Below are 22,473 nucleotides of genomic sequence, written 5' to 3' on the forward strand. Positions count from 1 at the left end.
TACCCAACAGCAGGTTTTCAGAGGCTGTAAATCTCCTCCTTTGCAATTTACCACCTCTTAAAACCTGCTGGAGGGTCAGCTATGGGTCGGTTTGAACTCTGTGGCACACAACAAAAAAAATCACATGGTTGAGTTGCTCATCTGTCTTCCACGAAGCAGCTTGAAGATTTGAACCTCCTGCCTTTGGGTTGGCAGGGAAACTCCTTACCATTAAAAGCCACCAGAGGGCCATAGCCATACAAAATCCATAAAACATCTCTCTTAAATGCTAATGCTCTGTTTATAATAACCTTTCACCAACCACCATGACAAGAGCACGTCACGTTCTCTGCAGATCAAGTCTCTATGCTGCCTTGTGTCTGCAGCTACTGGCTGCCACAACGGCTCTTAGACCCAGCTGACTCTGTCTCTAGGAAGGGAAAACTGAGTGCCACATGACTGCAGATTTATGAGCCAACACTGGCATCCTGCGTGTAGAAGACTGACAGCCAAGAGTAATCCAGTCCCCCAGGACATTGAGACAAGTCATTAGAGTATAATAAAATAGACATAGTCTAAAGAAAAAAAGAGTAGGGAGGGAAAGGAAAAATCTAAAAGATGGCGGTGACTCACTCCTTTAAAAATCTGCTTCTCTGTGTGAAGATCAATCAACACTATACAAACATGACACAACAGCACATTTTCTTTATGTGGCAGAAATAAAAAGCAAATGTACCGGACAGTCTGCTCGGCCATGATCTGTCAGTTACTTAGCTGTTTATGTGCAATTATTTTGTTTGTTTACCCCTTTAGGCCTCAAACTAATGTTCCCTGTAGAAATGTAACCAACTCACTTTAGCAAGAAGAATTTAATGTGACTACTAGAAAAATAAATCAATCTACTTAAATTTTCTTCTTCTCTATTTGTTCTGAAACCAGGTGGTCATGCAGCACATTCATTCTGCTTGGACTCTATGAACACATCAAGCTAGGTCAGAGTTCAGGAGAACACACTCTCCTTCCAGACTGCCAAGTCTTCCACGACTTCTGACACAGGCACAAGTTTAGAGGTCCCTAAGGCCCTTCAATTCTAACCTGTAGACCATAAATGTTTTCTCATTTTTTTTTGGAATATCAGCTCAAGGGTATATAGAGACCCTCCTTACTTCTGATCCAAGGCTCTGAACACTTCCCTGTTAATTCACTTCTCTCAGTAATTCACTGGAATCACTCATAGACCTTAGGAAAGCAATATACTTATGATTAGTTTTATTACAACAGAAGACACACATGAAGAGACTATTACCATAAGGTTTGGGAGGCTTTTCAACAAAGAATTTCTGTTTAACAAAAAAAAATGAGCACACAACTCAACTATGTGGACGGGTATCTTTCACCAAACAGGAAGCCCATAAAGTGTCCAGAGCCTTTACGGGGTCTCATTACATTGGCATGACTATAGAGATCCAATCCTCCCTCTCGTCCAACCTTCGCGCCTGAGGTCAGCTGTTAAGAGGTGGTTTTCTGGGGAGCTCTGGTGGCCTAGTGGAAGGGAGCTGCAACTACAATCCCAGAGGCGCACGGTTCGAATCCACCAGATGCTCTGCCGGGGGAAGGAGGAACAATCTCCTCCTGTACCAGTCAGATCTGATTTGACGGTATACTCACACAAAAATAATAAAGTAAAAAAAAAAAGAGGTGGTTTTCTGCACTGACCAGCCCCATGTGAACCACTTCATCAGCACCAACCCTCTGGAAAGGTCTGGATGCCTCAAGGACAAAATCCAAATTGTCTGGGCAGTCAAAATACAGTCCATAACAAACTTCTAAGGAACAAGTCTAGTAAAATAGATTGTCATAACTTTTCCCCAAGGAAAAGGGAAAGCTAGCTTTTCTCCTTACTTAGTATGAAAGTAAACAAGGGTAATACTATTAATCAATACTGACACAAAAGTAGAGGATAATTTCTACCTAACACACATACTTTTTAAAGGAGGGTAACAAAAAACCCCACAAACCAATACAACACTCAACTAGAGAAGGAAAGATGCTCCTAATTTCTAGAGAGTACACCTAATACTAGGGAACACAGCTCTAATCTACTAGCTGCTCTGAGAAAGATGGACAATCATTTTCTATGTGATTTATAGCCTCTAAAAATCTACTGGAGAGCAAGTAATGAGTAGCAACTCCAAGGCACACAAGATCTCAGGGGAGCTCTGGTGGCCTAGTGGCAAGAAGCTGCACTGCAATCCCAGAGGCACATGGTTCGAAATCCACCAGATGCTCTGCCGGGAAAGGAGGGACAATCTCCTCCTGTACCAGTCAGATCTGATTTGATGGTACACAGACACACAAAATAATAATAAAATTAAAAAAAAAAAGATCTAATACTGCTGACACCTTTCCTGTCACCAATTTTAACTATCATTACACATCTGGCTCCTAGTTACTCTTCCCTTGCTTAACATTATCAGATTCTGCATAAAAATAAAAACCTGACTTATTAATATCCTCTGACAAAGAAACATGCCTGAGTAAAAAGTGAAGAAACAGCAAGAGTAGATGCTGTCATGTAAAGATACCACAGGCTTGAAAGTCATGAGAATTTAAAACTATTCTCCACCCCCACACCTCTATATATCAGTATTTTCTCTTTATGAGAAATTGAAGAAAGGATTAGTCCCCTTTTAGTTGCTAGCTGAAAAATCTCTTTTCAGAACTAACCACCCAGAAACAACAGCAAAGTTCAAAACAGCAGCAAACAATAAATGCTGACAAAGTTGTGGAGAGACTGGAACCCCTTTTCACTGTTGGTGGGAGAATAAAATTGTCCAAGCTCTATGGAAGGTAGTTTAGCATTTTCTCAAAAAGTTGTAAATAGAAATATCATTTGATCTAGCAATTCCACTCCTGGAAATATACCATAATGAAATCAGAACTGCCATCCAAACAGATATATGCACACCCATGTTTATTGCTACATTATTTACAATAGCAAAGAGATAGAAGAAACTCAAGTGCCCATCAACAAACAAATGATAGAAAAACTATGGTATATTCATGCAATGGAATATTATGTAGCTCTGAAAAACAATGAACTCATAACAATTATATAACATGGGTGACCCTGGAAGACATTATGCTCAGTCACAAAAGGATAAATACTGCACAGCCCACTGTTATAAAACAGGGGGTAGGGAGAACAGGATAAGAGTGGATAGATAACTGCATTGGAACAGATGAAGGAAAGGACTGTTTAAAAGGAATATATGACTTAGGCAGTATATGTATGACAACAGCCCAGAATAAAAGGTACATTGCAAAGACTACTGGAGAGGAGGAGGTAACTGTGCAACAATAAATGAGTTGTGGTTTTGTGTTTTTTTTTTTTTAAAAAGTCAACTTTGGGGAGAGGGAAGGAAGGAAGATGGGGCAAAATGTATTAACAATAATGAATAAAAATTTAACTTTTCTGTAAACTTTTGTTAAAATCATAATGAAAACTAAAAATTTTATTTAAAAAAATTAACCAAATGTTTTTAAAAACAGGTTAACTGGGGAGAGGGCTGGGAGGGGAGAAAAGTGCAACAACGAATGAATGGAAATCCAAAGTCTCTATAAATTTTTACTGAAATTAGTAATAAATTTAAATAAAACAAAAATAAAACAAAAAACTCCAAAAACAGGTTTACTGTTGCTTACTTTTAAAATTTAAAGAAAAAAAGAAAAATGTCAGTTTTCATATGTCCGCCTATAATTTAACTCATTAGAAGCAGGAATGGCATACACTTCCTAAGTAACATGCCTCCAGAAACTCTATGAAATTTGATAAATGTTGATAGTTGTAGAGGGGCTTCAGGCCTTTTGTTCACAGGGGCACTGTAAATCGTGCTCAACTTGAAGGCAATCAACAACAACAAAAACAATTTAATTCTACAGCTTCTTGTACCATTATCTATAGTTAAGATACTGTTGCAGTAAAATACGGTTCCACAATTGCATGATTTTCTAAGAAAATAGAGTAGAAAAGTCTTTAAGGTACCTATCACAGTAATCATTATGTATTTTTAAAGGTCCCAAAATTATACATTTATAAATACTTATAGAGATTTCTTGGAATTTTGAAAAAATATTACTAAATTTCTAAAGAGTTTTGTATGTAAAAGCATTAATCTGATTTTGCATTTGCTACTAGAATAATCAGAATTAAAAACCATCTGATATAACAGACTATGAAACAAAAAGTCTTCTCTCATCTTCCTTTAGGTGAAGGCTGACGTTTTCTGAGTCAAAATAAAAAGTATATTGGGGAAAAAAATATATTTCTAATTAGTATAACTATAAAGGATACGAAATAAAAGTAGTCATAAAACCAATTATTTTATTGCAGCTATAAAAAAGAGGCAGTATAATTGATAAAATAATTAGGAAAGAATATTTAGCATATTTTAAGATTTAAAATAGGAGGACACTTTACAAAAAACTTGGAAATAAAATTCTTAAACTATATGTAGAAATGTAACATTACAGAGTATTTTATAAAATACAGAGAAATATAAAAAGAATATTTATGTTCTAAGTCTGAAAACTATTAATAATGATCAAATATTTTAATTTACATTTCCTGGGTATGAGAATCATATTACTATACACATCTTCCAACCCAGGAGGCAATAGTTTCCATCAACCATGAGTGGTATCATCTTCTACAAAATCTTTGGCCATCTCTGCTGTGATCACATCAATATGACTAACCTAAAAGAACAAAGAATATTTAAAACAAAATCTGTTAAATCTTACATTAAAGCAAAAAATATAATAGTGTTATAGAAATCAAATAGGGTAATATTTAAGATATTAAGCTTATCTTTTATAAATTTACATATCAACCCAAATCATTATAAGGACTATTAAAACTTTACTTCAAATGGTGTTTGTTCAATGTTACAGTAGGAAAATGCATGGGTTTAAAAGTCATTCTGTCCATTAATGCTCTAAAGATATTTGAGTAAGTACTTATATCTAAATATTTTAACTATTTCTTTTTCTCAGTTTTTATATACCTCAAATCTAGCCCAAATTAATCTTTGGTATTTCATCAAACAATCCTAAAAAATAGGGAGAGGAGGAAGAGCTCTTTGGCCCTGCCAAATATAAAAGAATGTATTTAAATGTTATAAACTGTATATTAAAGCAGCATTGACATAGATTGGAAAGGAAGATACTGTTTAATATTAAAGAAGAGAAATGAGTAAAATGAATGGCACAAAATAGTGTTAAAGGTTTTTTTGTAGATATCATCACTAGATAAGTAATGACTTACTAAATTTTCTTTCAAGACAAAACCAGAATTAAACAAAACTGATTAAACACAGCACAGAATTTAATGTAAAAACAGTATTACCTTGTTTCTGAACTTTACACCATAGAACTTGTCAGCTGACTCTAGCAGTTCAGGCCTAAATGTGGTTGTAATGAACTGAGCATGTACAGCAAGTTCCATAATCATATCTGTTAAAAGGAATATTTTAGTAAGTTCCTTTCTCAGGAGACTTGAATATTTAAAAAGCAATCTTTAAACTAAAATTCAAAGCTGTCAAATTTTTTATTTTACTTTTTTTATTAATACAGAAGTACAGAAACTATCAACCTGCTTTCAAAAACAGGAAGAGATCTTGAACCTCAATATTTTAGTTACAACATACTGTTTTCCTTTAATAGAAAGAAGCAACTTCTAGAGCAGCATAAGAAATGCCAGAGAAAATACAAGAACAACCTTCCCACTGCTCCCAACTACCCATAGGTCAACATATAGAAAAACAAAAGGAGATTCTTTAAACAGAAGCAAGTCTGGTAATGGCAAGAGACTTCACTGGATGAGAATTTTTTAACTAGTTCCAAGAATCACAGGCATCTCATTTTAGTGTACTTTATTCATGCCACAGATAATTCATTTAAAAAAAAAAAAAAGGAAGTTTGTGGCAAACCCTGTTGACTAGGTGAGCAAGTCTACTGGCACCACTTTTTTGCAATAAGATGTACTCATTTGATCTATGTCATATTTTAGTAATGATGATATTCCAAACATTTCCATAATGCTATTATTGCACACTTAATACATCATATTGTAGACAAAACTTTCACACACATCGGGAAATAAAATAATGGCTGTGATTTGTTTTATTACAATATTCACTTTAAGGTGGTATCTTAGAAATGAATTAGCAGTATCTCTCTCTTAAGTGGGGGTGTTAGATGCCATCAGGCTAACTATGACTCATGGCAACAGATCGCAACCTTGTCTTTCTCAGAGCAGTTGATACATTTTTCTAAAACCTGTTAAAAAGAGTAACTTTCCAAATACCTCAGGCAACATGAAGCCACAATCAAGTGGTAAGCTATCAATTTTAGTTACATTTGCACTAAGAAGTAGGAAACGGCAACTATACCTGACACAGCTTTTCTGTGCTGAGCATCAAGAGCCTGGTCAATCTCATCAAACAAATAGAAAGGAGCTGGGTCACATTTCTGAATTGCAAAAATCAGAGCAAGAGCCACCAAAGACTTCTGTCCACCTGAAAGCTGTTGCATTTCTCTCATTTCACCCTGTTTCCCTGTAAATGACACCTAAGAAAATATTTAATAAATTAGTATCTTAAAGAAGTATATAACAATTACTATCTCTTAAAATGGTATATAATTTGCAAAATACTATATAAATAATACTCTAGGGACAATGGAAGTGGAATATTTTACCCTAATTCCAACTCCAGTGAACTGGTCAACTGATGGGACACTGCTCTGTGATCCAGAACCCCTCTCACTTTCACCACTCCCTTCTCCTTCATCCTGGGACTGACTGCCCTCCACATCTCCTTTCTTCATCACCAAAGTAGCTTTGCCACCAGGTACCAACTTCTGGAATACTTCACTGAAGTTCTTTGATACCTTAAAAAAGAAAAAGACTGTATTCAAATATACTATTTATAGTAATACTCAAAACAATATACAAAAATAACTTCAGTACTTTTTTTGAATTATAAACAAGGACAGGCAATGAATGAATGGAAATCCAAAATCTCTGTAAATGTGTATTAAAATTAATAATTAAAAAAAAAAACCAACAAAAAACAAGGACAACTACAGATTGAATCCTGTCTAAGAGCTTTGTAAAACACTAAAATTATATGTTAACATCCTATATGCTGCTTTTGTTCACATGTATTATTAGGTCTTTTTATAAGTGGAGGGGAAGGTTTAAAATCTTTATAAACTAGTTAGTAATGGCAACTTTCATTTAGCATGTGTGTTTTAACTATTGAGAAAAACATACCTGTTTGAAAGTTAACTGAATAGCTTCATATTTTCGGAGTTCAAGTACATTCATTAATTCCATGATTGATTTGTACCCCCTATCTAACTCTTCTTGCCGCTTTATTAACTTTTCTTTCTGCTCAGAGAAATTTACAAACTGGTCCAAAGCTTTTTTGTTAACATGGCTGTACTTCTTCAACTCTGTGTTGCACTGTTCAAGTTTTCTAAACAACTAGAGAGAAAACAGAAGTCTGGATCAACAAATATGCTCAATTTTAACGATTCTGAAACAAGGAAGTTTCCAACAAGGCTGCTAATTTAAAAATAGTAAGTTTTACCTGTTTGAGGCTCAGTGTCTGGTATTTTTCAAATGCTTCTTGGGGAAGTGATCCAAGCTCTCGGATTTTTTTCATACACTCTTCTTTCTTCTTCAGCAGCATGCCTTGTCGATTTGTCATTTTTTCTAGTTCTTTAGTATCATGGTTTATAGCATCCATGTGCTCTTTTTCCATGTTTTTCCAGCGCTCCATACTTTTCTGAAGCTCCTTAATGCCTGCTTCTGTTTTATCAATAGAATTGTCTAGGTCTAAGATGGAAAAAAAATGTGGCCATGGTATTTATCTAAATATTCTTTCAGCATTGCTTTTTTAAAAAAAAATAAACTATTTTAATGATCAAATATATCTAAAGAAACACATTTTAGATTTTTTTTTGTTTAAATTTGTACCAAATTAGACCTCTACATGAGAAAAAAAGTATATAATTTCTATTATTTACTATTTCTTATGTATGGGAAATAATTTCTTCTCATCAATTAAATATTAAGTAAATTCAGAATTTTAGCTTCAGAATTGAACATGTATTTAAATGAGTAACTTATGATCTCTATGAAGTTACTTCAGAAAATAAAGGTTATTATTTGTAACCAACATCCTAACTAACTCCATTCACCACAAAATGTTCCTAATGATGGAAAACATACAATAAAGCTTTTGCCTATTTGGATGAAGATCATTTTGTATCCAATAATTTTATAAAACAAAAAAACTAACGACGATATAAATTTTTTTTTACAGAACAAAAACCCTTACCCTCTGACCGTGCCATAGTATCTTTGACTCTCTTATTGATGGCTTCAAGTTCTGATGTTGTGGCAGTGAGTACGGTTCCCCCTTCTGTTTCTCTCAGTTCATTAAGTTCCTTCAACCAAAAAGAACTTATGAACATTCAACCACAAAATGTAATCTTGTTTGCTTCAAAATATTTAGACTGACAATCTTTTCTATAGCTTTGTTTAAAGACTCAAGAAAACCAATACACTTCACGTAATACCAAATATAGTATCCACTTAAAAAAATGGTATCATTACCACACATTTTCACATATGACTACTACTGAGAAAATATTAATGTTTATTAAACATCTACAATATAGGAGGATGGCTTGCTTTATACTGGAAGAATGGAAGCTAAAAACAAAAAAAATTTTAAACAAATTGCCCAAGATCACACACTAAAAACTCAAGTGGCCAGACTGCTAGACCTCCTGTCCTTAAACACCTGAGATCAGAGACTTAATATAACCACTCTGAACAGAAACAGTCACCAAAGAATCTTCAAAAACAACATACCTGTTCGACTTGGTCTAAGCGTTTTCTCAGATTCTCATTGAGGTATGTTTCTACTCGAGTGATAATACCTTCTAATTTAATTCGTTCATTCAGCAACTGTCTGTTTTCCTAGAATCAAGAAGAAAAATTACTTCTCCACACAAGAATGCACATTTCTCATACAACCAGTCTTTTTCATTACTGGTGCTTATAAGTGCTAAAATGACTTCTTATATTTTTCTAAAAAGCCTTATGTTTCATGTCTTCACTCCCTTATCTAGTCAACCACCAATTTTTGGTGCCTATGTTTGTTTACAGAGAGCTCTGGTGACTTAGTCAGAAGGAAGACATGCTGCCCACCCAAAGGCTACACCTGTCTGATGGTTCGAATCAACCAGTGGATTCTCAGGAGAAAGATGGGCAATCTCCTCCCACATGATTTACAGCCAGAGAAACCCAACGAGGGGTCAGCACTGAGTAAGGTGAGACTCGGTGGCAATGAAAAAGACTATAAGGTATGCTCTGGAAAGTAGTAGGATTTTCTTGCTTTTTATTTTTGGACTCTATTTTGCATGTTTATATCTTTGCATTGTGCTGTGTTGGGGTGGAATGTTCTATATATCTAGATTAAGGGTAGTTGGTTTACTTGATCCACACTGGTAAAAAGATGGCTTATAGTTCCTACATGCAGATGATATAATAGTGTGCAGAGAAAACCCCAAGGACTCAACCAAATAACCTATTAGAGCTAGTGGACCAATTTAGCAGAATAGCAAGATAAAAGATATACAAAAGTTGGTGGATTCCTCTACAGTAACAAAGATAACACAGAGAAGAAAGATAAGAAAAGCAATACCATTTATAATAGCCAACCACAAATTGAGATACCTAGGAATAAACCCAACTAGAGACACAAAAGATCTTTAGAAAGGAAACTACAAAAACTCTTCCATGAGAAACAAGAAAAAAATTAAATGGAAAAATGTCCCCTGCTCATGTATAAAAGACTCATTATAGTGAAAATGACAATCCTACCAAAAGCAATCTGTTTAATATAATCCCAATACAAATACCAAATTCATTTTTCAAAGAAATAGAAAAGGCATCTGTTGAGTTTATACGAAGAAAGAGACTCCAAATAAGCAAAGCACTACTGAGTAAGAATGAAGTGGAGGCATAGCACTCTCTGATCCCAAAACCTACTATACAGCTGTAATAACCAAAAGAGCATGGTTACAAAGACAGGCAGATATACCAACGGAACAGAACTGAGAACTCAGAAATTAACCCATCTACCTGTGGTCAACTAACATTTGACAAGGAAACAAAACCTTAAAATGAGAAAATGACAACCTCTTCAACAAATGGTGTTGGCAAACTGGACTACGACCTGCAGAAAGCTGAAGCAGGATCCACACCTCTCACCACACACAAATCAACTCAAGGTGCATAATAGTAAAACCCCAAACAATAAGGATCATAAGAGACAAAGTGGGACCAAGTTTAGAACGCCTAGCCTATGGTATAAAGAGGCTGAAAATTACAGTCAGAAATACACAACTAGGAGAGGATAAAACTGATGAATGGGACCTTCCCTGTGCACATCAAAAACTTTTTCCTACAGACTGAAAAGAAAACCTACTGACTGGGGGGAAAAAAAAACATTTGGCAATACCACCTCAGATAAGGGTCTCCTAACAAAAGTTTACAAAATACTCCTGGGCCTCCAGAAGACAAAGACTGGTAACTCAATTACAAAATGGAAAAAAAGACTTTTCACAGAGGAAGACATCTGGATCACTAACAGACACATGAAGAAATGCTTAAAATCACTGGCAATAAGAGATGCAAATCAAAACCACAATGAGGTATCATCTCATCCCAGTAGCAGTGGTAAAGTTTAACAGGACAGTAAGCAACAAATGTTGGAGAAGATGTGGAAAGAGAGGAATTCTCATACAATGTTGGTGGAATTGTAAAATGGTATAACCACTCTGGAAGACAATTTGAAATTTCCTCAAAAAAGCCGAATACAGAAAATTCCCTATGTCCCAGATCTTTCACTGCTAGGAATATACCCTGAAGAAATTAGAACTGAGACACAAATGGAGGTTTGTACACAAATGTTCATAGCAGCAGCATGCACCATTGCAAGAACATGGAAATAGTCCAAATATCTCACCACAATTGAATGGATTGAGAAATTGTGGTACATTTACACAACAGAATACTATGTAGCATTTAGGAACAATGACTTTGGAAATTACTACATAACTTGGGAGAGACTAGAGAGCATTATGTTGAGTGAACTAACTCACTCAGTCTCATAGGATAAATACTGCATAAGACCATGATTGCACAAATAGGTAACTAGTAAAATGTGTATGAGGATTCAAGGAGGGGAGGATAGGAGCAGAGGGGTGAGGATGGGCAGGGGGGATATCACAGAATTGCAAACTTTAGTGAGTGTAGGGAGTGAGGGATAAAGGAAATGGGAAAGATCTGGAAAGACAGGGTAATAGTGGGCATAGTTCAATGGTGATTAATTTTATAAAACAATGAATGGGAATGATTATATGAAGCACAATGTGAATGAAGGATACTGTGAAACAAAATATACATGAACTTTGTAGGCAAACCAATATAAAATAAAAATTTTAAGAAATTAAATGTTGTTGAAATGTGTGACCAAAACTTATTAATTACCTAAACGTACTCAGAAGAATAACACAAAGCTAAGAAGTTCAGACCTACAAATGATAAATGTGTATTAAATAAGATCAAGAAAAGAAAGATTTCTTGGATATTCTTAACATATCCAATCAGTTTAGAAAAGTGTGTTGAATTTTATTTACTCTAATGCAGCTCTAGTGGCAAGAAGTGGCCTAGTGGCAAGAAACTGTGCTGCAATTCCAAAGGCACATGGTTCTAGACCCCCAGCTGTTCTGTGGGACAATGGGGACTCTCCTCCCATGCAATTAACTGCCTCTGAAAACCCTCCAGAGGGTCAGTTATGGGTCATCAGTTCCTACTCTACAGCACACAACAGAGCTCTGGTAGCTTAGTGGGACGAATCTGCACTGCAATCCTAAAGGCATGAAGCTCAAATCTGACAGTTAATCTGCAGGAGAAGGATGGCCATCTCTTCCTGAGTGATTACTGCCTCTGAAAACTTGCTGGAGGGTCAGCTATGGGTTGGTTCCAACTCAGTGGTATACAACAAAACAATTTATACTTAAAGTTTAAGTCTCAGTTTTATATTTGAATACTCCATTCTTCCAAATTTCTTTATCTTGTAAGAAAGACATTTAATACAATTGCCTATATCAATGAAGATTTTTTCCCATCAATTGTACTTGCCTGCTGAAGCTGACGAATCTCATCATTTAGTGCATCTACTCTCTTCTGATCTTCTAGACTAAGCTGAGAAAGCAAATCTGTTCCCAGTTCTGCTTTTAATGATTCTCGTGTAGACTCCATAGCATGCAGACTTGCCTCCAAACTTTGCAAGCTCCGTTGCTGTATGATAAATTAACAATTTATTAATAAAGGCACTAGTTATTGCATATATTAAATAAAGAAAAACTGGAAATTATCTCTTTCATGTAACGTGAGCCAAGTAAATTTTCATACCAACTCATATGTTAGTTATTAAAGTTTATTATTAGGACTGTATCACAAAAAGAAAAATGTTTAAGAGTAATACTACGGGAGTATGGAGAATAGATCATACTCTACAATCAAACTACACAAAGCCTTCATGCTTATTCATAAGAACACAAGGGAAAACTGTAATATGTTGTAAGATGGTAAACACTGTGACTGATTCTTTTTTGTAAGCTTATTTTAATATTATTTATGCACTCCACATGGAGCTCTGATAGTGTAGTGCATATGTTGCACTAGTAACCAAATGGCTGGTGATTTGATTTCACCAAAGGGGGGTTGCTATGAGTTGGAATCAACTTGATGAAAGTGGTTTAATGCAGTAGTTAATTACCTGGCTGCTAATCTGAAGACTGGCTACTCCATCATCAAAATCCATCAGCTACTCTGCAGGAATAAGCTGTGGCTAACTGCTTCTAAAAGCTTCACAAGCAAGAAAAGCCTCAGGCGCAGTTTCACTCTATCGCACAGTCACTGTAAGCCAGAACTAACCTGACAGGAACTGGGCTTTCCTTTCTTTTTTTACAGAAAAAGAAAATGCACTACTTTCATTTTTTTGGTCAAAACTTCAAATTTATTAGACTAATATAACCAAGTTTTCTTTCTATCATTCATTGTAATACTATCTGAACAAAATAATAAATATTCAAACAACTCTATAAGTAATTGTCTTACAGACAAAAACAGATACTGACAGACAGTACTATTATGCCATAGCTCAAAATGTCTATTAGTCCATTAAAGTTCAACTGTAGCCTACAGAAAAAGATGGTGAGTGCACCTGGGAACAAATGTGATACAGACAGATGTAGATATAGCCAAAGTATGGGCTCAAACAAATAAGGAACATATACTCAAGAAACCCATGAGTGATAAAAGGCATATCTATCTGATCAATAGTATTTAACAGTATAAAACACAACATATATACTGAAACACAATGTACATAAATGATTGTCCAAAAACCAAATTTAAAAAACCCACCCAGGTAACACATGAGCTATTTTAAATTTTTTAAATTCTATACAATTAAAACTCTACAACAGTTAGTATACATAGTTACGAACCTTAGGCATAAAGGTTTTCTCTGACTGTTGCCTCTTTTCTTTCAGCATCTTCATTTCTGATAAGATACTATCTCGGGATGCTTTAAATTTCCTTTGTTGAGTCTCTATCTGCTGCATTTGGTTCATCAGCTGATCAATTTCATTATTAATCCATATACAAGGCTAAGGAAAACACTTTCCAGGTTGTTAATGTATCATTATGTTCTGAATTCTCATCAGTCCTTATAAAGGGAACATTGTTTACCATTCTTCCCCCCCTCCCCAATTATTTCCTCAGATTGTGGAGCGTAATCATATTGAATTAAATACAGACTGAACAAGTTCAATCATGAAAGCAGCTTAAAGTATTTCACACCATTATTTTGCTTCCAACATAACATGGACACAATTTTACTAACAGCTGTGTTTTAGAAGTTTTTTTTTCTTGGGGAAGAAAACCTTTAGATAAGCTTATTTTGTCCCTCTTCCTTCTTGGTAAACATTAAAAGAAGGCAAAACAAATCTAACATTAGTTATTGTTACCATTTTTCCACACAACAAATTGTTGTTGTTGTTGTTAAGTGCCGTCGAGTTGCAGGCAACTCATAGCGACCCTATGAAGGAGAGTCATCGATGCTTGGGTGCCTTTCATCCCCTCTCCAAGTTCATAGGATTTCCGGAGGCAGGCTATTATGGACGTGGATGCCACTCCTCCTTCCACGCTTGTTCAATCGGGGAGCTCCACCCCACTCTCAGTCCGCACTGGGTAGCCAACCATTAACGCATTTGACACATCCGTGTCACAGTGTTACACAATAAATACCAACTACATAATCTATTATGCTTAAGGCACTATGTTAGTGAGTTTTGTATGAAGAATAGGCCTTTCTCAGCATGAGAGAACTAAACTTAGCTGGATTATTAAATATGGGAAGGAATCTCTTACTAGTATCCTTCTTTATTATTTTCTAATACTTTTTTGTACTTAAAACTTCCCAAATTTGGGCAGTTCTTAAACTTGTAGATTTCTACAAAATCAAAATCAAGGTACCTTTTTTTCTATGCTATCAGGTGCCTTGGTGAAGCAGAAGCTATAAACTCAAAGAAAACTTTTTAAAAAGGCCAGTGTTAAGACTTCCTTCATGGAAGAATAAAAATTATTAACTTTATTTTAATGCTTATGTTTAACTGGCTATATTTTTAGTAATGTGACAGGATGAAAAGTACATATATTTTCACCCTATTCTAAAGGCCATGGTTATTTTAAGAAAAAGCACTGACAAAATGGTTTTATTTATGAGCTAAACTAGCCATTTTTGTGCAATAACATTTTTATTTAAAAGAATGACTGTATAGCTCCGGTGGCCTAGTGGCAAGCAGCTGTGCTGCAATCCCAGAGGTTCATGGTTTGAATCCACCAAATGCTATGCTGGAGAAGTAGGGACAATCTCCTCCTATACCAGTCAGATCCGATTTGACGGTACACACAAAAATTAATAAAATAAAAAAGTAACAACAAAAATGACTGTAAGACCAAATATAGTTACTGAAGACTTTTGTCATTTGACAGAAATTTCCTTGAAAATAAAGAAATAAGCTCAGTTCAAGGAAAACAACTGTAGTATTTGCTGTCAATCATAAACTCGCTTTCAAATGAAAGTGAGAAATTTAGAAAATATTCTTCAACACCATGAACTTGACAGCTTCCCAATACTTAAAAAAGATACTGTATAATAAAACAAGTCAGCACTTGGAAGATCTACGCAACTCATGATAAATGCATGTTACAAATCATGCACGGCTAAGCAAAAAACAGGTTCTAGATATAAACAGATCAACAGATTTTCACACCACTATGTATGATACCTTCATTCAATACCAATGGATTTCCATGCAGCCATGTATGAAATCTGTATTAAACTAATCTTTAAGAACTCACTTATTACTGAGTGTTATAATCACTGTCATATCAAAGAAGATTATTCATAATAATCTGAAAAAGCTTTTTATCTATACAGGTCAAATTTTCTTCAGATCAAACAAAATAACAGGCTATCCATGTCACTAAATGGGACATGTAGAAATTACTGAATCTGTATGTAACTTTTGTGTATATTCTCAAAAACAACAAAATACCCCAACATATCATGAAAGACTGCAGAAATATATGATTGAGAATTGGTCTTTTAAGTCAGAAAGTCTAACTTTACAAAAATGTAAAACAAAGTCATTCTTACCAAATGTTTTAAAAAATGCTTTTCATAAATAATATGCATAGTAACACGCAATGCTGTCATTTTTTAAAGTTAGTTAATATTTTAACTTTCTCAGTTTTAATATTTAATATTTTACGTATCAGTAGATAAAACACACTAAAAAGATTTTTTCCCCCAAACTACATAGGTAGTTTTCTCCAAAAAAAGGTGTCATCACTGGAATTAGCTATATAACAAATAGCTAAGCAAAGGGTCTATATTAAAAGTTTTCAGGGTTTTGCCACAGTTTTTAGAAGTCAGACAAACAGCTTAAGTGCTGGAATAAGCAGCTAATGTGGTGGTCTAGTGGTAGAGGCTGTGCTAATGCCCCGAAGGCATTCAGTCAGAATCCACCAGCTGCTTGAGGGGAGAAAGATAAGCAATCTCTGCAAACCCACTGGAGGGTCAGCTATGATTCCTTCCTGACTCAGGGCACACAACAATGTGAAAGACATAGAAATTTTCCTCACTGGATAAGAAATACACACCTCATATGCAAAAATTATTATAACCAAAACAGCTCCTTATCCAGACTATCTTAATTAAATACAAGACCAAAAAAAAAAGGATATTTTCAATATTTCTACGCAGGTTTTCATTGAGCTTTGCTTCAAGGTCACCGAGTTCTTCTTCTGCTTTCCTAACATCTTTCTGTAATTCAAGTCTAGACTTCCTGGTGTCGTAATACCCTCCTGTCAGAGCACCGCGATGACTAACTTGGTCACCTATTTTAAAAAAACCAAAACAAAAGGAAGGTAGTAATTCTGTGGAACAACTTCTTTATTCAATAATAAAGTAACTTACAATCAAATAATTAATATAAGTCTTTAACTGATAATAATTACTTATTAATTACAAATAAATTCACTTCAGCTGAGAGTTGTGCTAGTGATCAAACTCAGCAACATTAATTATTGAGAGAAACTGGTATTACACGATGTGGAAAGTACACATTCCTCATGGAGTAGTTGTGACAACAATGTCATACCTGAATTTAATCGTAACAAAATAGCACACGTCCAGAAAATGTGACATTCTACCAGAGAATAAGCATTATGGGAAGCCAAAGGAGAGGGAATAAGTGGAAACATCATATATTAAAAAAATCTACAGATGCAGTGTAAACATCCTTGATTTTTAATCTGACAACTTCGATGATATAATTAAGCTAATGGCAAATTTCTTAAGTATTTTCTGAGTTTAAAGGCTTATGACTCAAAAAAAAAAAAAAAAAAAAAAGGCTTATGACTCATGTTGTCTCATGGGACAACTCAGCGAAATGTTATAATCCCAAAGCTGATGTTCCACATCCTTGTGAAATGTGTAGTGTCTGGAGTTGTAAAAGTTTCTAAGTAGTCATCTAAGATACATCAGGTGGTCTCTACTTGTCAGGATCAATAGAAGGAAACTAGTCTCAAAGATGACACCTGTCTATAGAGTCAAGAGCCTATACATGCCACAACCTCACCCACCCTGACACCAGAAGAATTAAAGAGTGCCTCGCTACTACTCCTGACTCCTCTGAACAGAACCACAGTGGACAGATGGGAGAAAAATGAAACACTGAAATAAAAAGCTGATTCTGTGGAATGCTGGAAACGGAAACATTTATTTGGTTCAAGAGAAATCAAAAGAATTGACAACAACATACACACCTATTTTCCATATAAAATATGAAACAAAAAGCTCAAGTATAATAATGATACAACTGAGGTTATATAGAAAATTCTTATTCATAAGAGATAAACTGTATTTTAGAGTGAAAATGGCACTTTGCAACTTACTCTCACACAGCACAATAAAAATGTACATATATATACACATAGCTAAAAGGGTGGATTGTGGGCTTACTTTCTATCTGCAACAAATGAACTGTAAACAAATAATAAGGGCAGGGGAATACAGGATTCTCAATCTGGATTACAAAAAAACCCCAAAAAACAAAAACAACACACAAAAAAAGTGATTTTGTTGCAGGGGTGAGGATTTTCATCTTTCATTTTTATTAACGTTTAACTAGAATTTAGTGTTTTCCTCCATAATCAATTAAACAAGAATCAGAGTAATACCTGTGGTTTTCTTATTAACAGAAATACCCTTTACATGTTTCACTATATTTGACCCACAGCTAAAGTCTGCTTTAAATTGTTGTTGTGTGCCTTCCAGTTGTTAGCAACTCACAGTGACCCTACAACAGCTCTGAACCCTGTTCTATCCTGTGCCAGCCTCACTGTCTCCGACACATCCACCATTACCTCGGTCACTAAGTTAATCAATCTCATTCAGGGTCTTCTTCTCTTGTGCTGTTCCTCACCCTCCCAAGCATGATGTTCCTCTCCAAGAATTGGTTCCTTCTTGCAACATGCTCAAAGTATGTCAGTGGAGCTTCAGAAACCTTGCCTCCAAGGGGCAGCCTGTTTTAACCCTCTCCAGGATGAACCTGTTTATTTTCTTAGCAGTCCATGATATATTCAATACTCTTCTCCAGCACAACTCAAGACATAAATTCTCCTATCATCTCTAGTCCTGTCCAGCTTTCTGACGCACAGCAAGTTAATGCAAAGACCATGCCACGATCAGGTGCACCTTGGTCTCCAGACTGACATCACTGCTCTTCAATACTCTGAAGAGGTCCTTGATAGCAGATTACTATATAATATTTCTGAATAGTAAAATTATTACATCATTGTAATTAATTTCCTTTTTAAAGAACTGATTCATTTTATGCATTTAAAAACCATGATTTTGAAAAAAGTCCATAGATTTCAAACAGTCAAAGAAATCCATGTGCCAAAAAAAGGTAAAGAATCTTTACTATGGACCAAATGATTAGACTTAAAAACATGTCAACTAAACAAAGTGTGAGCACTATAGCATGACTTGAATAAAGAAGTTATTTGAAAAATAACTGGAATAATTAATGCTAATTTTAAAATATTTAATAAAGAATTACTGCTAATACTTTTGTGTGCAGAAAGTAAAACTCATCCTTTTTTCCAAGAGCTCACAGGTTTAAAAACTTTTCTCAGCTTCTGTAAGTCCTCTTAAAATGAACTGAATTATCATGTAAGATCATCAAACATAGTGTTAAATGATTTATTAGAACTGATTTACTCAAAGCTAAGCATCAATACTACAAACCTTCTAGAGTAATGCAGTCCATGGTGAAAGCACGGGCCAGCTGAGTTGAAACTTCCATGCTACGGCAAATTAGTGTTTTCCCAAAAACATGTTTGAAAGCTTTGTCAAATCTGGGATTGTACCTCAGTTTACTGATCATAGGAATAGCATCCTAAAAGCGAAAATGTTTTGTCAGCAAGCAAAGAAATTTTTTAAAAACTTGTGTTAGAAATATAAATGACATATTTATGAAATTAAAACATCACCACAAATGCCTTTGCATTACATTTCAAAATTATTCGTCTTTATATGAAAAACTATCCTTTTAAAATATGCAAAAGCATAATGTTTTTATTATTAGCCGGTACACTGTATTATAATTTACCTTGGTGAGACTATACACAGGACAACATACTAGTTCAACAATTTCTACATGTACAATTTAGTGATAGTGATTTTATTCTTCAGGTTATATAACTGTTCTCGTCCTGCTTTTCTGACTTGTTCATTTCTCAATAATCTAAACTCTCTGCTCCCTACAATTCTTATGTAATATCTGGAGTTACTGTTCTGTTGTCAAAATATCTGACATCCTCCAATAATGTCCTATCCTTATATTTGTTAACACTTTGCACATTAGGAATTGTTTCATGTCTTCACTGTGATTTTTTTCCCCCCTTATCAAGTATGCACCATGAAAAGGCGGCAGGTTTCTCTTGCTAACCAGGGGCTCCCAATGTACAATGCCTGACACAGAAGGTACCGAAAAGAGAGAAAGTAACTTAATGAAAGAGAGAGCAAGCCATCTTAACACACATCGACTCACATTAGTTTCAGGATAGGCGGTATCCCTGACATCCAACTTGTTGAGTGGCAGGAAAGTTACCTCTCCAGGAAGATTCATTTTATTAAATTCCATTAAAATCTTTGTGCTGACTTCATCTGAATCAACAATATGATAAAATAACCTACATGCAAACAGAACAACGTATGTCTTTACTGCTAGACATCAAAAAGGTAAAATTATTCAAGTATTAACAACTTTTTTCCCATGTTAACACATTTATATTACTAAAGAACCCTCAACCTATTTAGAAAATGCCACTGTGGGGATGGAGTTAGAGGAGAGGAAGTTCTAAAAGGGAAACATGTACCTTTTGCAATTAGAAACCAAAGCTCAGTACCTTCATTCTTAACTGCTGTTGCTATATGTACTGCTGAATCAGAAACAACTCCTAGCTAACCCTCCGGCTGAGTTTTTTTCAGGGGCAGTAAATACCTTGGGAAGAAACTGCCCATCTTTCTCACAAGGAGCAGCCAGCAGAATGAAATGCATGCCTTTGGCTTGATAGTACAACTCCTTGCCACTAAGCTATCAGAGCTCCCTACATCCTTAATGAGAAGGTTAAATAAAAAACCACAAGCACAAAATAACGGAAGACACTGTTAATGCTGAAACTATGAAAAGGCATTTTTCTTGTTACCTTTATGCTTCCTTTTCCCTAAAAACTTTAAAGATCAAACAAAAGGCATTCATTACCTGTTCCCAGCAGTAACTTCCACACAAGTGTAGAAAGCTGGCTCACATTCAAAGTTATTCATCACAATGCCATGATAGCCATTTTGAACATGCTGGTTTATTCCTTTTCGACGAAAATGGTCCAGGACTTTGTTTATGCTGTCTATTCCGTTTAAAATGGCCTATTAAATTGTCAGAAGTCAAAATATTAAAATAGCCATTACTAATAAAAAGTCTACTTGTAAGAAAGCAGTCTATTACCCACACAATTTAAAATACCTAGGAGATTAAAGGAAACTTCCTGTGAGTCACACAGGTCACTTACTGAAATGATGATACAATAGCACCTTGTACTATGTTGTGTTCTAGAATACGAGCATTAAAAGAGGCTCTACATCTGAAAATCCAATGTCCTATCAGTAAAGGCTGTTGTGAAGCTGATTACAGTCACTGCTATTTCATATTTATTTAAAGGACAAGGAACATATACTCTACTCTCCAATTTATTACCTAGAACCAACAACCCACAGCTTGAAAAATAAATCCTTTTACAATGACTAAGTAACCCACAGTAAACAGAATAATAAAAAAAAACTCTGCCCACCTTCCCTGTTGCCGCTCTAAGAAGTTGCTGCTTCTTCTCAAGATCTTCTCTTTTAGCAGCAAGAGCTTGTTGTTCTGCATTCTCTTCTCTCCACAAATAACTAAGCAATAAAAATTAGAGTGCCCTTAATTTCAGAAGGCTATGAAGATGCAGCAACAATATACAGTTGATAGTAGAATATTTAAATAAAATTTGAACAGATTATTTTTAACACCAAAATTCTAAAAGTAACTAGTATTACTCAAAAGAACTGGGGTGTAACTTAGTTTACATACTAACTTTCTTTCACTTTGTAATTCATCTTTCTTGTTTTTCACTTCATAGTATTTTCTGTCCAGTTCTTCCACTCGAGCTTTCACTTCATTAAGATCCTGATCCAATTTCTATGTAAGTAAAAACAATTCAAATTTAAAAACCAATTGCATGTAAACAAGCCAAGAGTGACAATAAGTAGATCAACGGCTGTCTAGGGAGAAAGAAAGAGGGAAGAGGAAGCAAACAAATGATCAAGGACATGATCACTAACGATCGTGATGGGTTTCATGGGTATCAAAGCTTATCAAATGATTTATTTTTTTTCCAAATGATATATTTTAAATGAGTTTATTTTATGTCAATATACTTCAAATTTTTTGAATATTCTTTTAAAGAATATACTTCATAGTCTATTTTAGGAAATTCTGCAAAAATGAAATTATAATGCTTTAAACCTTATAACTTTAACACAAAAGAACTGGAGAAAATATATTCATAAATTCTCAAAATACTGCCATGACCAATTTTCAAAATGACCTACACACATGCAAAACGAACCTATTTTAGATTATTATTTTACAACCAAGAGCAATGTTGCTGTTATTTATTTACTATCGAGTCAGAACTGACCCATAGTTCACCCTCCAGTGGGATTTTAGAGGTAATAAGTAAATCACACCAGAGGAGATTGTACATTTTCTCCCACAGAGCAGTGGATGGATTCGAACTGTATGCCTTTGGATTGACAATGCAGTTCCTTACCACTAGGCAGGGTATATTCAAGAGGCAGAATTTTTAAGTATGGAAAGTACTGCTTTTTAAAAGAAGAGTTAATGAATTATATACACAGAATCAAAGACAATAAACCCAATACCCTCTGCATAAAGTTTAAGGGAAAGTGGCACTAATCTGTTTAGAAAGTTTCTAGTTACTATGAGCCAAATATCAAGGATCAAAACAATATTCTTGCCTTCTAGGAGATAAGCTCTGGTGGCCTAGTGGTTAAGAAGCTGTGCTGCAATTCCAAAGGCACGCAGTGTGAAAAGACAAGCTGCTCCGCAGGAGAAGGAAGTTATCTTATGCTTGCTATATTTTGCTCCATT

General features: G+C 35.0%; 1 protein-coding gene across 1 annotated transcript in view; it reads right to left on the bottom strand.

The window, feature by feature from the left end:
• Positions 1 to 4,665: 4,665 nt before the first annotated feature.
• SMC3 (structural maintenance of chromosomes 3) overlaps positions 4,666 to 22,473 on the bottom strand; it is a 50,272-nt gene continuing 32,464 nt past the window's right edge. The window contains exons 14-29 of the mRNA XM_006879943.1: positions 21,395 to 21,498; positions 21,116 to 21,215; positions 20,533 to 20,693; positions 19,819 to 19,960; positions 19,014 to 19,164; positions 16,445 to 16,597; positions 13,639 to 13,790; positions 12,266 to 12,424; positions 8,927 to 9,034; positions 8,388 to 8,496; positions 7,635 to 7,882; positions 7,316 to 7,528; positions 6,739 to 6,930; positions 6,432 to 6,609; positions 5,387 to 5,493; positions 4,666 to 4,737 (exon numbers count right to left, since the gene is read on the bottom strand). Of these exons, the coding sequence (XP_006880005.1) occupies positions 4,666 to 4,737; positions 5,387 to 5,493; positions 6,432 to 6,609; positions 6,739 to 6,930; positions 7,316 to 7,528; positions 7,635 to 7,882; positions 8,388 to 8,496; positions 8,927 to 9,034; positions 12,266 to 12,424; positions 13,639 to 13,790; positions 16,445 to 16,597; positions 19,014 to 19,164; positions 19,819 to 19,960; positions 20,533 to 20,693; positions 21,116 to 21,215; positions 21,395 to 21,498 (2,349 nt within the window). The remainder of the gene's footprint in view (positions 4,738 to 5,386; positions 5,494 to 6,431; positions 6,610 to 6,738; positions 6,931 to 7,315; positions 7,529 to 7,634; positions 7,883 to 8,387; positions 8,497 to 8,926; positions 9,035 to 12,265; positions 12,425 to 13,638; positions 13,791 to 16,444; positions 16,598 to 19,013; positions 19,165 to 19,818; positions 19,961 to 20,532; positions 20,694 to 21,115; positions 21,216 to 21,394; positions 21,499 to 22,473) is intronic.

This window comes from Elephantulus edwardii, unplaced genomic scaffold (genome assembly GCF_000299155.1).
Source record: "Elephantulus edwardii isolate Elephantulus edwardi_28Jun2011 unplaced genomic scaffold, EleEdw1.0 scaffold00006, whole genome shotgun sequence".
NCBI classification, from domain to species: Eukaryota; Metazoa; Chordata; class Mammalia; order Macroscelidea; family Macroscelididae; genus Elephantulus; species Elephantulus edwardii.